The following is a 15,298-nucleotide window of genomic DNA, read 5'->3' as shown; positions in this document are numbered from 1 at the left end:
ATACTTTTTTTTTTTAAATTTTAACGTATAGAAATAACTTACTATTTTCGTCCAAACTATGCATTTTTTTTCAAAAAAATATGATTCAAATTTAGCATGTATCGACTTTTTAAACAATAGTTTCCTTTTCCTTTTCTTTTTTGCAAAGAATGGGTCGTGATGAAAGTCATAGTTAATATTATTATTATTTTTTATTTGGGAAATATATGTAAACCATGTATATTTACTTTTAACGACTCCTTTACAAGTACATTTATATCATTTTGTGTAATCCTTGCCAAATAGCACAATGCTTGAGTATTCACAAAACAGTCCATGGTATACTGACCCAGTTCTGCCCTCGATTCAACATTAACAGCGTATTTTCCAACTCCCAATGCCATTTTGAAGAATTTGAGGTTGATTTGTTCAATAGGTGTTTTATCAATAGAGAAAATATGTCTTAAGATGTATGGTTTAAATCTGCTCTTTTGCTTGCATTTACAATCTTTTGATAGTGGTCTGCACACCATATTTCAGAGTTGTATGTTAATGATGGTCTTATTAAGGAATTATATAACTTCTTCCATAGCCAAATTGGCATATCAGCTATTTTATTTAGATATTGCCTAATTGCAAATAGAACTTTTTAACTTTTTTGCACAAAGTTCTTTAATTGCTAACGTGAATTTACCGTTGTTACAAAGCGTTGTGCCTAAGTATTTATATTCGGCAACTTGTTCAATTTCCTTTTTATTAAATAAAAACGGTTTTACTTTCTTGCTAGTTGTTTGGACACCGCGTCTAGATTGAAAAATCATTGCTTCAGTTTTATTAGTATTAATTGAGAGCTGCCATTTAGTGCAATACTTTTCAAGGTCATTTAGAGATTTCTGAAGACCCTCAGGGGATTCTGATAAAATCAGCAAATCATCTGCAAAGGATAAGCTACCGACATTGATATCTCCCAATTTTAGCGGATTGTTACTTAATATATTTGACAAGTCGTTTATGTACATGTTAAACAGCGTGGGACTTAAACTATCACCTTGTTTAACACCCCTAATGATATCAAAATATTCAGTGGTATTTTTTTAAATTTTAACGAGGATTGGGTTTTAGTATACATGTCATTTATTACATTAAACAAGTTTTTTCCCCACTTTATTTTGAACAAGTTTATACATTAAACCGTCTCTCCATACACTATCAAATGCTTTGTTAAAATCAACGAAACAGGCATACACTTTATTTTTTGGATTGTTCATATTTAGTCAGTAAGGCTTTTAGAACAAAAAAAGTATCAGTTGTTCTGCTATATTTTCGAAATCCGAATTGATTTGGACTAATTGTTTGTTGCATAAAAGTAGTAAGTCTTCTTTTTAAAATGCCGTTAAATACTTTCGCCAAGCAACTTTGGAGGGAAATGCTTCGATAGTTGGTTGGCAAATCGGATTATCCCGACTTATAAAGAGGGAGTAAAAAAGATTTATTCCAAGAACTTGGGTAGCAACCCGTTTTCATGATAGCGTTAAAATAATTTGCGAAAAGTGGTAACATTACATTTAAAGAATATTTAATAATTTCATTGCTGATTTGCCAGTCCGTAGTAGTTTAATCACTTCTTTTATTTCTCTTATAGTTATAGCACCATCTGTTATATTATTGTGCTGAAGTTGCTGTTTTAATTGACTTAGTTTCAGTTCAATTTCTTTTTTGAATGTTGTATCATTGCACACATTTTGGTTTCCCAAGTTTTTAAAATGTGTAACGAACTCTTGCCAATTCGGAGGATCTTCAAGATCATCCATGCTCTTTGGTTTAAGTGATTTTAACACATGCCACAGTTCCTTCGAGTCGTTATTCGGGATTTCATTAATTTTGTTCAATAAAGTTTGCTTAAATGTTTTCTTTTTCCGTCTTTTCATTTTTTTAAGTAGTTTAGCAAAATACAGAAACTTCAGTCTTAGTTACATATTTTGATTGTTTCAATCTAGTTCCCAGATTTTTGACAGTTTTCCGCAGGTCAAAGAATTCGTTATCTGTCCAAAGTGCTTTTTTAATTCGTTTTGGTCTATATCCTTTTCATTCTTTAAGATACATGCATTTATCTTGTATTTTATCATACATGCTTGTAATAAGCAACGTGACGTTCTCAATCCCTACAGAACTAGGGGGAATGTCCATGGTTTGGAGTTCTAGTATGTCATTTTTTATAGCATTGTCTTCCAACACGTTAATTAACTTATTATTCGAGTCTTTTTGCCAATGATACAACTTTATGTTGTTAGTTTCTACATTCTCGACCGATTTCGCATAGCTATCAGATATTTTACATTCTAGTATAGTAACTGTTTGCACATGATCGGATAAGTATGTTGGCTCCTGCACAATAAAATAGTCAACTGAGGAAAGCAGACTTGCACTTGTCAAGACATAATCCACCACACTACATCCATTATGTTTTATACAAGTGAAATTTCCAAGTAGATCACCTAAGAATCTACCATTTAAGATCCTTAGTCTTGCAGAGACACATAAATCTAGTAATTGACGACATTGTACATTGGTGATCTTATCTAGAGAGTTTCTATTTTTCGTGTCACGGTCAATAGTATACATGGGCAGCAATGGTGATATATGTGCCGATACATCATCACTTTCTTGAAAATCATGTAAATATCCTGTTCTTGAATTAAAATCATCCGCAAGAATGACTTCACCGACCATACTATAATTTGATATTTCGTTCTCAATCTCCGAAAAATCATCTTCATAGTAAGGGGAAGGTGGCACATAAACGGCACATATATAGATATCTTTATTTCTTCCAAAATACATTTTATCAAATTTTATCCACATCCTGTTATTTGAGCAGGAACCATTTTTTAAGTATGATATCCCTTTTGATAGGGCTTTCTTGTTATATATGATAATGCCTCCACTATTTCTCTTAGCTTTTTTTTTCTTTTTTTCTGATTTTTGAAAATGTTTTAAAACCCTCCAATTTTTTGAATCTGAAGTGTTACCGGTCCATGTTTCAAGACAGATATAAATGTCATGCTTAATTCTTGAAATAAACAAGTCGTCTTTATATTTATCACCAAGGCCATTGATATTCCAACAGGAAAGTGAAATAAAATCTTTCATATTCAACAAATTAGCTAACTTAACTGCAAGTAGGACTCAGTATTATTAATATCACTTATTAAACATTGTATACAAAGTAAAATCATAGTTGCTTCCCTTTGTACGGAATGTAGGATCCGTAAAGCTTTAGTGGGGCAATAAATGATAAAAATAGAGAAAATGCTATACATTGTCATTTGCGAGGAATATTGATATTACAATATAGACCACATGTATAGCTACAAATTACAGTAAGCATGCAAGATACAACAAAGCGAACTATTATGCTTTTCATTTGACTAGTCAAAAAATAGTTAACTTATAAACATAATGGAATTTCAAGTTCCAACACACTTTTGTTTGGATAACACAGAGAATATGTACAAGTACAAACTACATATTAGTAGAAATTTGCAACATATCAACATACTAGTAGTACTTTACATTTTCAACTTTTCATTGACTGGTGGAAAGTAGTATGAGTATAATTGTACTACATTAATGCTTAACACTTATTACAGTGTTTATTTAGATCAGACCAGTTAATACCAGTAATTTCAACTCATAACACTGTATATCTCACTATCCAAGCTGACATTACCAATTAGCCAGTTAAGTAAACATTATGATATATATTGAGTAATAGTATACCCTCTATCTACAGTACATAAACTAAAAGTGATACAATACAGGTGGTCACTGATCAATGTACACTAACCGAGGACCCCTACCACCATGGTATCACATTCTGAAGTTACCCTAGTAGTCTGTACCGAAATAAACAGTTTTCTAAAGACTAAGTCTTTTAAATGTAATAGTCAATACAAAGGATGGTTAATATACTCATGGGTGATATATCATAGTGGGTGATATCATAGTGGGTGATATCACAATGAGTGATATCATAGTGGGTGATATAATAGTGGGTGATATCATAGTGGGTGATATCACAATGGGTGATATCATAGTGGGTGATATCATAATGGGTGATATCACAGTGGGTGATATCATAGTGGGTGATATCACAATGGGTGATATCATAGTGGGTGATATCATAATGGGTGATATCACAATGGGTGATATCATAGTGGGTGATATCACAATGGGTGATATCATAGTGGGTGATATCATAATGGGTGATATCACAGTGGGTGATATCATAGTGGGTGATATCACAATGGGTGATATCATAGTGGGTGATATCATAATGGGTGATATCACAATGGGTGATATCATAGTGGGTGATATCACAATGGGTGATATCATAGTGGGTGATATCATAATGGGTGATATCATAATGGGTGATATCATAGTAGGTGATATCATAATGGGTGATATCATAGTGGGTGATATCATAGTAGGTGATATCATAATGGGTGATATAATAGTAGGTGATATCATAGTGGGTGATATCATAATGGGTGATATCATAGTGGGTGGATCAAATTGATTGGCAATTTCCCTTGTGTTAATTTGTGCTCTGTTAATGCCAAGGTTGTCTATCAAAGGGCATTTTTCTCGATGGTCTCCTATCAGGGGGCGTCTCTCCCCACGATCGCCCATAAACAGGGGCCGTTCACTCTGTTCCCTCGCTCCGCTTCGGTCACTTCGCGCATCGCCCATTAACAGTGGGCGTCGTTCACTCTGTTCCCTCGCTCCGCTTCGGTCACTTCGCGCATCGCCCATTAACAGTGGGCGTCGTTCACTCGGTTCCCTCGCTCCGCTACGGTCCCCTCGCGCATCGCCCATAGACAGGGGGCGTCGTTCACTCTGTTCACTCGCTCCGCCACGGTCACCTCGCGCATCGTCCATAAACAGAGTGCGTCGTTCACTCTGTTCCCTCGCTCCGCCACGGTCACCTAGCGCATTGCCCATTCACAGGGGGCGTCGTTCAATCTGTTCCCTCGCTCCGCCACTGTCACCTCGCGCATTGCCCATTAACAGTGGGCGTCGTTCACTCTGTTCCCTCGCGGCGCCACGGTCACCTCGCGCATTGCCCATTAACAGTGGGCGTCGTTCACTCTGTTCCCTCGCGGCGCCACGGTCACCTCGCGCATTGCCCATTAACAGGGGGCGTTCACTCTGTTCCCTCGCTCCGCTACGGTCACCTCGCGATCGCCCATAAACAGGGGGCGTCGTTCACTCTGTTCCCTCGCTCCGCCACGGTCATCTCGCGCATTGCCCATTAATAGGGGGCGTCGTTCACTCTGTTCCCTCGCTCCGCCACGGTCACCTCGCGCATCGCCCATAAACAGGGGGCGTCGTTCAATCTGTTCCCTCGCTCCGCCACTGTCACCTCGCGCATTATTGAATCTTAAAGGGGTCTCGGCCAACCACACCCCTATCAGAGTATTGGTTACTATGATCATAGAGCCGTAACCCAAGCATGTTGTCCAATATTTTCTTGTAGTTTCCCACCAGTTTTGGTAATGATCTATTAGTTAAATGAATTCCAACATGGAAATCGTGCTCCTGGTAATTGTCTTGTGGGATGAATTGGAGATTTTTCTCCACACACATTTCTTCTATTTCACAGTTAAGGTCCTTGCGTTTCTGCATGAACTTATAAATATCATCAAAATTTTGATTGTACCGAGGAAGGACACCACTCAGAATGATGTTAGTGTCCGTTCCAAGTTCCTCACGTGTAATATGGATGAGCTGCTCCGACTCCTCAGTTACTGTTTCTGTCATTTTTTCCTGCAGGTCGTTGGAGCCAACTTGGAAAAGTATGGTGTCTGCATTCACTTTACCAGATTTTATGAATTTTTGCGCACCGCTTATGGTTTTGTCATGGAGTGTGGTGATCCTGATCCGTTTTGCATTGTGCCGGTTGTACATTTTCTTCTTGTCCAGTCTGCTTATGATCGACGTCCCTATGATCCATACAGTATCGGTGTGGATATCCCTGGAGTCCCTGGACTCCATGTGAGGTGACTTTGACTCTGGTTCAGGCCTGTTTTCCTCCTGGTTGTGTGGCAACCTAGGCCTGTATTCCTTGTCCTCCATGGTGTGTTGGGAATTGGTCTTTGGGTGATCATCATTGCTAGTTGTTGACATTTTTGCAATACCTGTATTCACGCCCACTTCTCTTGTCACTTTTTGTGTAATACCGGTGTTCACACCCACTTCTCTTGTCATTTTTGGAACCTCCTGTTGTCTGTTCTGAACACTCACCTACATGTTTGGCCATATCACTCAGTGCCTTAGATATGTGTTGAACATCTTCACGCAGAATGATGTTTTGTTGTATAATTTCACTTTCTAAATGATGCACGAGCTTTAAAAACTCCCCATCAACACCTTGGCTCACTGAAGTTTCACTGATAGTCTGTGTGGATCTTATAGCTAAGAACTAGGGCTGCAATGATATGCATACCTTACCATACGATGCTAACGATACGATATGTAACACGATACAAATATCTGATAAAAGGTCAAATTCGTAATATTTTTTTTGTATAATTTCTAGTGCTTTTGGGCATGACTGCACGGTGGACCACATCTTAACTGAAGGATTCAAAAAATATAAGTAAACTTTTTTAGAGTTTCATAAAAATTGATTGATAACTTAAGTACTGTTAGTGTATCACGATACAGGCAAACAAACGATTAGATACGATACCATAATTCGTTGCAGCCTGACTGAGCACCAACTATAAATACCCTTATCAGATCTCTAGATACCAGGAACATAATCTATAAGCTCTTCTTACTGACCATGTCATAGTTCATAAGCTGGTCATCGTAAGGTTTCCGTGTTGTCCTGAGCTGAGAACTGGACACATGGTTCGATAACTATGAACTAGATATAATATAACACATGATGGTCTCGACACGGCCTAATTTACACGTGGAAGTCTGGACATGTGATTCAAAAGAGCTGTGTTATTAATAACTATAAACATAGGGATAACACAAGACAGTGAACACGGACACTGACCCTGCTTTACAATGTTACAGCGCGTACTGGCACACTGTGCTCGGAGATCTATCAGAAATGCTTCCTGTCCCGGACGGATGTTCTCGGAAACAAGGTAAATGGACGCCACTGTTCAAAGTATGCAAGTATCTATCTCAGTCACGTGTGACATGCTATAACATTTCAATCTTTACTTACTCCTTGACTGGGAACCGTTACCGAATGTTACACCTCAACTGAGACAATGTATCAATATCATCCGGGAAGATATAATATTAGGGGATGTTGACATTGAAATTTAATGATACTTTAAAGATATCCTAGAAGAGAGGGACGAAGTAAAGTTAATCCACCGGAACCCTTTTTTGATGTGAAATTGGTTTGAATCAAATTGTTTTTTTAAAATAAACATTTAAAAACATAGTTATACAAAAAGATGACGCTATTATCAATATCCCACACTCTGCAGGCAATACCCGATACTAGTAACGGACATTGGAACTTCGAATTAGAGAGGTTCTACAATTTAAGTGTTGTTTAGTTTTCCGGACTTGGTTTACTCATACTAACTAGATTTTTAGTTTCCGGATTTAGGAAGTTCGGATAAACGAGATTCGATCAAGTGTTAGTTACTAGTTAGTTGACTGGACTTTGATAGTTAGTATCAGTGAGGTTGTTCCTCTTGTGGGTTTATTTTCCTGGCTTCTGTAGTTCTGATTAGCATGCATTCACGCTTCCTAGGGTGGGTCAGCTTTCAGACTGTATATACTATATATAAGCTATATTTATTTTACAATAATTATGAAACAAGTAATTTCAACTCATATTAATCACTCTTGTTGGCCCGGATGTTATCAAGCGGGGAATCTTATTGTGGGAGGAAACCGGAGTTCCCGGAGAAAACCCACGTGGTCGGGCAGGTGACCCAATGCCTTTTCATGTCCGCCGGGGAGTCCCGGGCCGCCTTGGTGAAAGGGAAGTCCGTTATCCACTGCACCCTAAGTCGTTCGGATAAACGGGGTTCTCTGATTTTAGTTTTAGTCGTTAATGTAACAGTTGTTGTGTCCTACAGGGATGAGGGGGATGTGAAGTTCGAGGTGCGGCCTATGAGGAGGAGTGACATTCAGCCTCTGTACGACCTTCTCAGGGTCAATCAATGGAACATGGAGAAGAGCTATCTGGAGTGTGTGTTCAACACCGATCCCACCGGCCTCGTGGTGGTAGTCAAGGACGACGGCCAGATCATTGGTCAGTTGGTGAAATTACGTCATTTTAATCTAGTTATGAATGTTGATTATTTTGTTTTCATATTTGCATTAGGAAATTTTTATTTGTATAAGTTTCATTGTTTATACGTTTGAAGGTCTCTCAATTAAGACCACTATTGCTCCATATAATTGTTCTATTCCTTTCACAGAACTGCAGGGAAAAAAATAATTACACAATGATACTAATGACTTATGAATAGTCTACATCTGATCATTCTTTTCAGAATAAAACAAAACTGGTCAGTATATCATTAACAAAAAATCGATGCTTGTTAATTTGCTTTTTTGTCAATTGCTCTCCTACCCAGTCTGTTGCCCTATCACGCAAAATGTCCTGACGAACACGCTCCCTCTACATACTGCTTTGTTATTAATCAGCCATGTAACAGCAATATTAATAATCAGATAAGTAATACAATAGTAGTTATGTAAAGTAGTACAGCTTTGCTCCAGTACGGCAGAAAATAAACTACCCGGTATTAATATAATGTGATTGGATGGATCAAACAATTGAAGTAGATCTGTTTTCTGTTCCGTTTACTAACAGGACACAACGGGATCCTCGTCCACAGTCCGGACTTTGCGTCTTCTGGAATGAATATCGTCAAGGAGGAGTACCGGTCACTTGGAGTCGGCAAGGTCATGTTCCGTAAGGTCATGGATGTGATGGCCGACAAGAACGTGGGAGGAACGTCGCTATCTAACAGAATTTCGTTCTATGCACAATTTGGGTGGACTATAAAGTCCTACACCTTCCACTATAATCAGGGACCCGTTAATCCGGACTTCGTCAGGGACTGTCCGGATCCGGACTGTGAAATCCAGCCAGCAGAACAAGTCAACTTCGATGACGTCATTGCATATGACGCAGAGATTCACACCATTCCTCGACCGGTGTACATCAGCAACTGGGCCCAGAACGAGGCTGCGAGGACGTATGTGGCTTTTCGGGGCGGACGAGTTTGTGGCTACGGAGTTCTCAAGTCCTCTGACGTAGGGTACAAAATGTATCCGTTGTACGCAGACGACACCAAGATTGCTAAGGCGTTGTTCTGTAAGCTGTCGTCTCACATCCCGTGTGGAGGTGATCTTATCTTCACACAACCCATAGAAAATGAGGACGCCAACGAGTTTGTGGCGGGAAACAATTTAACAACCTACTTGTCTATGACGCGTTTGTATAATAAGAGAAATGTTCCTGTAGATATCAGGCGTGTTTACTCCGTGTCCACTACAGAATATGGTATAGTGTAGACAGTGACATTTTATATAAATAGTGTAGGCCGACTCTTCGTTAAAGTTTCTGTGCGCATTGTCAGTGGCACGTCAATTCGATTAAATTACTTCAACATGTAACTTTTTTTTGTGAAAGGGACAACATTCACACTTGTAATTATTGATGTGAATATATAATGTTTATGTGTGGTTACTTTACTTAATGTCAATATACTGTTACCAGTGCTTCCGTCTTCTCGCGTTGGCCAATTGTTTCTAAAATGCATCCGACATTCTGCTGCCACTAGCCCTACAACACTGGGCCGCGGGCTTGAGGCTCGCCAGGTACTGGCCGTAGGTCGGTGGGTTTTCTCCGGGAACTCCGGCTTTCCATCACCAAAAAAACTTGGCACGTCCTTAAATGACCATAGCTGTTAATAGGACGTAAACTACAAACAAACCAAACAGTCTTCTCTCACTGGCTATTCTGGTATCGCTCATGTATATGTATCCTTTTATCTTGACGACGCTCTTCGAAACTGTGCCATTTTTATGAATATTCTATTATAACACTGTCATATATCCAAAAACCCAGTCCTTACATATCCATATACGAATTTTAAACAATCATTACATGCGTTGTGCTGAATATTTATCTAAAATACACGTTCAAAGTGAAACAACGGCGCACATAGAAACACTTATTTAATGCGGTAAAGGCTACGAATTGGTAATGCACCCAGTTTATGATATTCCATGAGGAAGTGATGTAAGACGCCTGTTGGAAATTTGTCATTTTAAATGCGGGAGAGTTCTCTGTGAGCGGTAACCGACTAATCATGGTCAAACTGATTAGCATACAGTTCTACATATAATGTTGACTTAATATCTATTTAGCGTTTCTCACAAGCAGATAGGTGTATATACCCATGCATATAGTATCAAGTTTTCCCATCGAAAATCTTCGAAATGACGAATTTGAGGGCGACATGAAAGGCCTGTGCGGGGCCAATTAAACACGACAACAACACGCACAATGATGATTTCACGATTGTCTTGGTAGTTTTTTCACCAATCGAAGTTTAAAACGCATACATTTTACATTTCCGTTGACAGTCCTTGGATAAACCTACCTGACAAAAATGTCGCTATACACGATCACTTTCCTATCGAAAACTGATGGTGGATGCCGTCATAATTGCAAGAGATTTCACATTTATATTATGACGGAAATCCGAATAACCCCTATTGACATCTGATAGCACATCGGCATAAAACTGTTGAAGTTACGGATGACTGTCATAAACATGTACACAATCTACTAATAGAAACAAAAAACTAGCAACATAAAATAGTATTTTTTTTAAATCAGAAGTTTCTCCGGTCGGAAGTAGCCGTTATGTTTCCGTGTGTTTTTGGTTTAGTGTTCAAAGAAAGATAACTCGAATACACTAAAAAGAAATTCTCTACAGCGACCTGCAGAACAAAAGATTCGTTAATGAATAACAATTTGTATCTTTGATCGTCAAATTAATTATCAAAACAAGGTTTTAAAAATTTCACATTTTTTAGTGATTTTTCAATATGTCAACTTGAACGAATTCATGTAATTTTATAAATTTATTTATTTTATTGATTTAGTTATAATATATTCTGTTATTATTTGTTTTCTGTAGTCTTATATCGGTTTTGGTTGATGGTAAGTTATTTCTCATTTGTTCTGTTCAAAATTGGTGAAAAATTGGAAGTTCATTGCAGTACAAGGTTTACGTTTCATTGAAAACAGTGTTTATCGATATAAGAATGTCTCCATGGCTCTTCGGAAGTTTGGAAAAAATCGGCGAGGAGATGTGGCCTCATTTGCATACGACATTTTCGTACGTTTGTCAGACTATAAAAATGACTGGTTCATAAATGAAATATATCACCGTTTTTTCAGGTATGGGCTCATTTTGAGCAAGATAAAAAAGTGCATTAAGCAAAACTGCATATTTATGCGTGTTTTTTAATCAGTGATTAATTCTTACGTTTTCCGGACGAACTTCCGGTAATTTTTACATATCTGTATTTCACAGCATCATTTATTCACAATTGCATGGATTAATAATCAAATTTATGTAAATATGTATTATTTTGCAGGTGCTAAACGGTGGAAGAGCGATTGTCAATGGACTGTTTAAATGGTAGAAAAGCAATGAATAAGGCGATCTTATAACTTTATTTAGCTGTTTTTAATTCTGACTCATTTTGTGAAATGACCTCATCAGGAACACATTAAAGCGACTTACAGAGATGCTGTATCCAGTTCTGTGCCTGTACATGGTCCTAGTTGTTCCAACAAACAGTATATTATTAATCATGAGAATACAAGTAAATATGTATTATAATGACATGATGGATACAAAAACATGAAGATATTAACAAGCACGTGAATAAACCTATTTGTATTTGTAGGTAATAATATCAAATAAAACATTTAAATCTAAAATAATTGTACTTTTTTTTTCAAAAGCTTTGCTTTTCCTGTTAACACTCTAATATTACACACCTTACATGTGTTTGTATATTAAGGTCCATAGTATATAATCAGTTTGTATATACTTTTTTAAGCTTGACACACGATCATCTTTGCAATCGAATAAATAATGAAATTCATCACCGATATTGATCCGACATAAACGATCTCCCCTCGGTGTATTTAGTGTTCGAAGTGCGTAGTTTGGTAATGTTAGTAAAAATAAATTCATATATGAAGAAAGAGTAGAACTGCCCTTCATATATTTGTCAGTGATCCTTTGTTTTTATTGTAACTTAGTAAAAATTGTCTGGCATATGTATGTGAACACAAACTGGAACTAGCCATGGCGTCTCAAAGGTATACCACGAGACCAGAGACTCTGTAGAAAATGTGGTGTGTTAGAAAATGAAGTACACTTCTTTTTTCACTGTTCCCTTAATGAATCTGCCAGAAAAGAATATTTCCAAAAATGCATTCCTAATCACAATATTGCAGCCTTAGATACCAATGATTTGACGTCAATATTACCTACAAACAACTCGCAGTCGATACTGGACTCTTGCTTATTCATTAAACGGTCTAGAACTGAGGAGAGTGGACTTGCTGACAGTATAAGGTATGGACTTTGCAGCTAAAAATGTTCAAATCAAATTTTCTTTTTGAAGCTATGTTAATTTTGTCCATGTTAATGTACATTTGTATATTAGAAATATAAGCAATCACTTTGCGACTTTTCTACATGTACATGTCTATGTATGTATTTCATTGTGTTTTTTTCTATTTTGCCTTCAAACTACTTTGTATTTACAAATGTGCATATCAAATTTGAATCAAATTTGTTCTTTATGCGATTGGTTGTGAATTCAACTACACGCGATATAGGATACTTCATACGTTGGTTTCATTGCAAATAAGTTTGTTCCAGACACTTAACATTCTTAGTTTTATTTTGATTTTAGAAGTAATCTATATACATGTATGTTTTTTGCTGATAGATAGATAAGGTCAAAACATATATTTTTCAAAAAAGTTGGTATGAAGTATCGCTAGGCCTAGGCGACACGAGGCTGAGGGGCAGGGCGAAACTCGGAAAAGAGATAAAAAAAAAAGACCTTTTCATCAGATATTAGAAGGAAGAAATACTGGAAGCTGTTGATTTCGAGCATGATTCAGGAGTTGGAGAAGTGCGAGGAAATATATACGTTGCTGTTGATTGTAGCGTTTTGAAGGTGTTAAAGATCTTCAGGGAAGTTATTCCGAAACGGGAACACTGCTTTTTTTTTTTTTTAATTAATGACTGTATGAAACACAGTTCCGTTCTAACTATGACGTGATGCGCGGCAGCGAATCCTGTAGAATATGTTTAATTAGAGTTACATGTATTTGTTTTTCCGTTCGACTTTCATAATAAAGTAGTCCAAGTGTTACTTCAGGGTGGTACCGGATAGAGTCAGGTACAGAGTGTTACTTCAGGGTGGTACCGGATAGAGTCAGGTACAGAGTGTTACTTCAGGGTGGTACCGGATAGAGTCAGGTACAGAGTGTTACTTCAGGGTGGTACCGGATAGAGTCAGGTACAGAGTGTTACTTCAGGGTGGTACCGGATAGAGTCAGGTACAGAGTGTTACTTCAGGGTGGTACCGGATAGAGTCAGGTACAGAGTGTTACTTCAGGGTGGTACCGGATAGAGTCAGGTACAGAGTGTTACTTCAGGGTGGTACCGGATAGAGTCAGGTACAGAGTGTTACTTCAGGGTGGTACCGGATAGAGTCAGGTACAGAGTGTTACTTCAGGGTGGTACCGGATAGAGTCAGGTACAGAGTAAAATAGTTTGATAAAATAATATTCGTAATACTACGTCATCAACGTAACACTGCACCGGTTGAACATGCCCATGACAACCATAACGTCTCGTTTGAGGAGTAAAACAAAGCGTTACAGCATACTGGACTTCAATTGTTACTGTCCATATGGTGCAGTAACACGAATTTCCTCTGGGCCCCGACACCAGACTTACCAGACATCTATCTGTCAAAATGTCAAAGTCCGATGTTACGGCCAGAGGAAACTCGGGCTAATGGTGAGCGCTGTCAAGAAATCTAATATCGTATTTCTCTCGTTGCCTAGGATAGTGAACACAAACCGATAAATAGTATCTAGCGTACGTACATACACAACAAGAATATAATAGGTTGAAATGTCTTCTTATGGGCGAGAGGCGCCGTCAATTTTGACTGGTGGAGGAATTTGAACAAAATCTGATCTGATCTAGGGACGGACCAGTAAAGAAAACAGAGGTAAGCATTGAGGGGCGTACTTTGAACCCGGCGAAGTAAGATTAAAACATCACTGGGTTAAGAGGTAAATCTTTTTCAAATTGTCCAGGCATAATTGGGCCAAAGTTTCTACGTTGCGGTTTAATCACAGGGTCACGTTACAATCACACATATGTTTATGTGTGTTGTGACCCATATCAGTAAAGCATATGTGTGATTGTAACGTGACCCTGTGGTTTAATCATTCTGCAGAAATTTTGCTAATCATTACCTCATGACCAGGATTCGTATGCATAATAAATTAATAATGTTACGTATTTTTCTTGAATGTATATATATACGCAAGTTCACTTTTAACCCGATAAAGCAAGTTTTTATTTAGGGGTGCCGTTATTATTTAGGTTCATGTCAGGTCTAGAATAGCCACCGTTCTCCAATTGGCCCAGCTATTAATGACAATTCTACACGATTAAGTTTCACTACATGCCATTAAAAATATTCCTTTCATTACCTAAGTTAGGGTGAATAAGGAATTTCAGATTGCCACTTTGTCACAAGTTTTAACATCTCGTCTGGTTCAGTTAACAAGAGACACAAGGGCCTTAGCGGTAACCCGAGTTATATCATAGGTACTGGTAGCTTTATTTTATTGTTTAGATGTGATGTGGAAATCAGCATGTAAACTAAGTGAAATACAATACTTGTCATGTCATCAAAGGATAAGAATTTTAAAATATTTGTAAATGTTCCCTTTGGGGCCCCGCTCTAACCCCTGAGGATGGGGCAGGAATTCCAAGTTGACAATGTGTTACCGTCGTCCACCAAAGATGATTCTGACTAAGTAAAAATAACTTCCAACAGAAAATTGTCAAAATAAACCCAAAAGTGTTGTTTCCCTATATAAACTATAGTAAACTTTACCCCCTCCCCAAGGGAGAACGGATAGCTCGGGGGTCCTGAAATTTACAATTTAAATAAAGCCCCTGATGAT

The 15,298-nt window shown here is 37.8% G+C and overlaps 1 protein-coding gene across 1 annotated transcript; it reads left to right on the top strand.

Annotated features, from left to right (window-relative positions):
• Nucleotides 1-6,887: 6,887 nt before the first annotated feature.
• Nucleotides 6,888-11,105, top strand: LOC110453721. Its single transcript, XM_021502808.1, has 3 exons — nucleotides 6,888-7,145; nucleotides 8,103-8,278; nucleotides 8,846-11,105. The coding sequence occupies exons 1-3, from the start codon at nucleotides 7,063-7,065 to the stop codon at nucleotides 9,550-9,552; spliced, it is 966 nt and encodes a 321-aa protein (XP_021358483.1). The 5' UTR covers nucleotides 6,888-7,062; the 3' UTR covers nucleotides 9,553-11,105.
• Nucleotides 11,106-15,298: the final 4,193 nt, after the last annotated feature.

Source organism: Mizuhopecten yessoensis, unplaced genomic scaffold (genome assembly GCF_002113885.1).
Source record: "Mizuhopecten yessoensis strain PY_sf001 unplaced genomic scaffold, ASM211388v2 scaffold7491, whole genome shotgun sequence".
Classification (NCBI taxonomy): domain Eukaryota; kingdom Metazoa; phylum Mollusca; class Bivalvia; order Pectinida; family Pectinidae; genus Mizuhopecten; species Mizuhopecten yessoensis.
The sequence above is the reverse complement of the archived record's forward strand: the minus strand, read 5'-3'. Positions and strand labels throughout refer to the sequence as shown.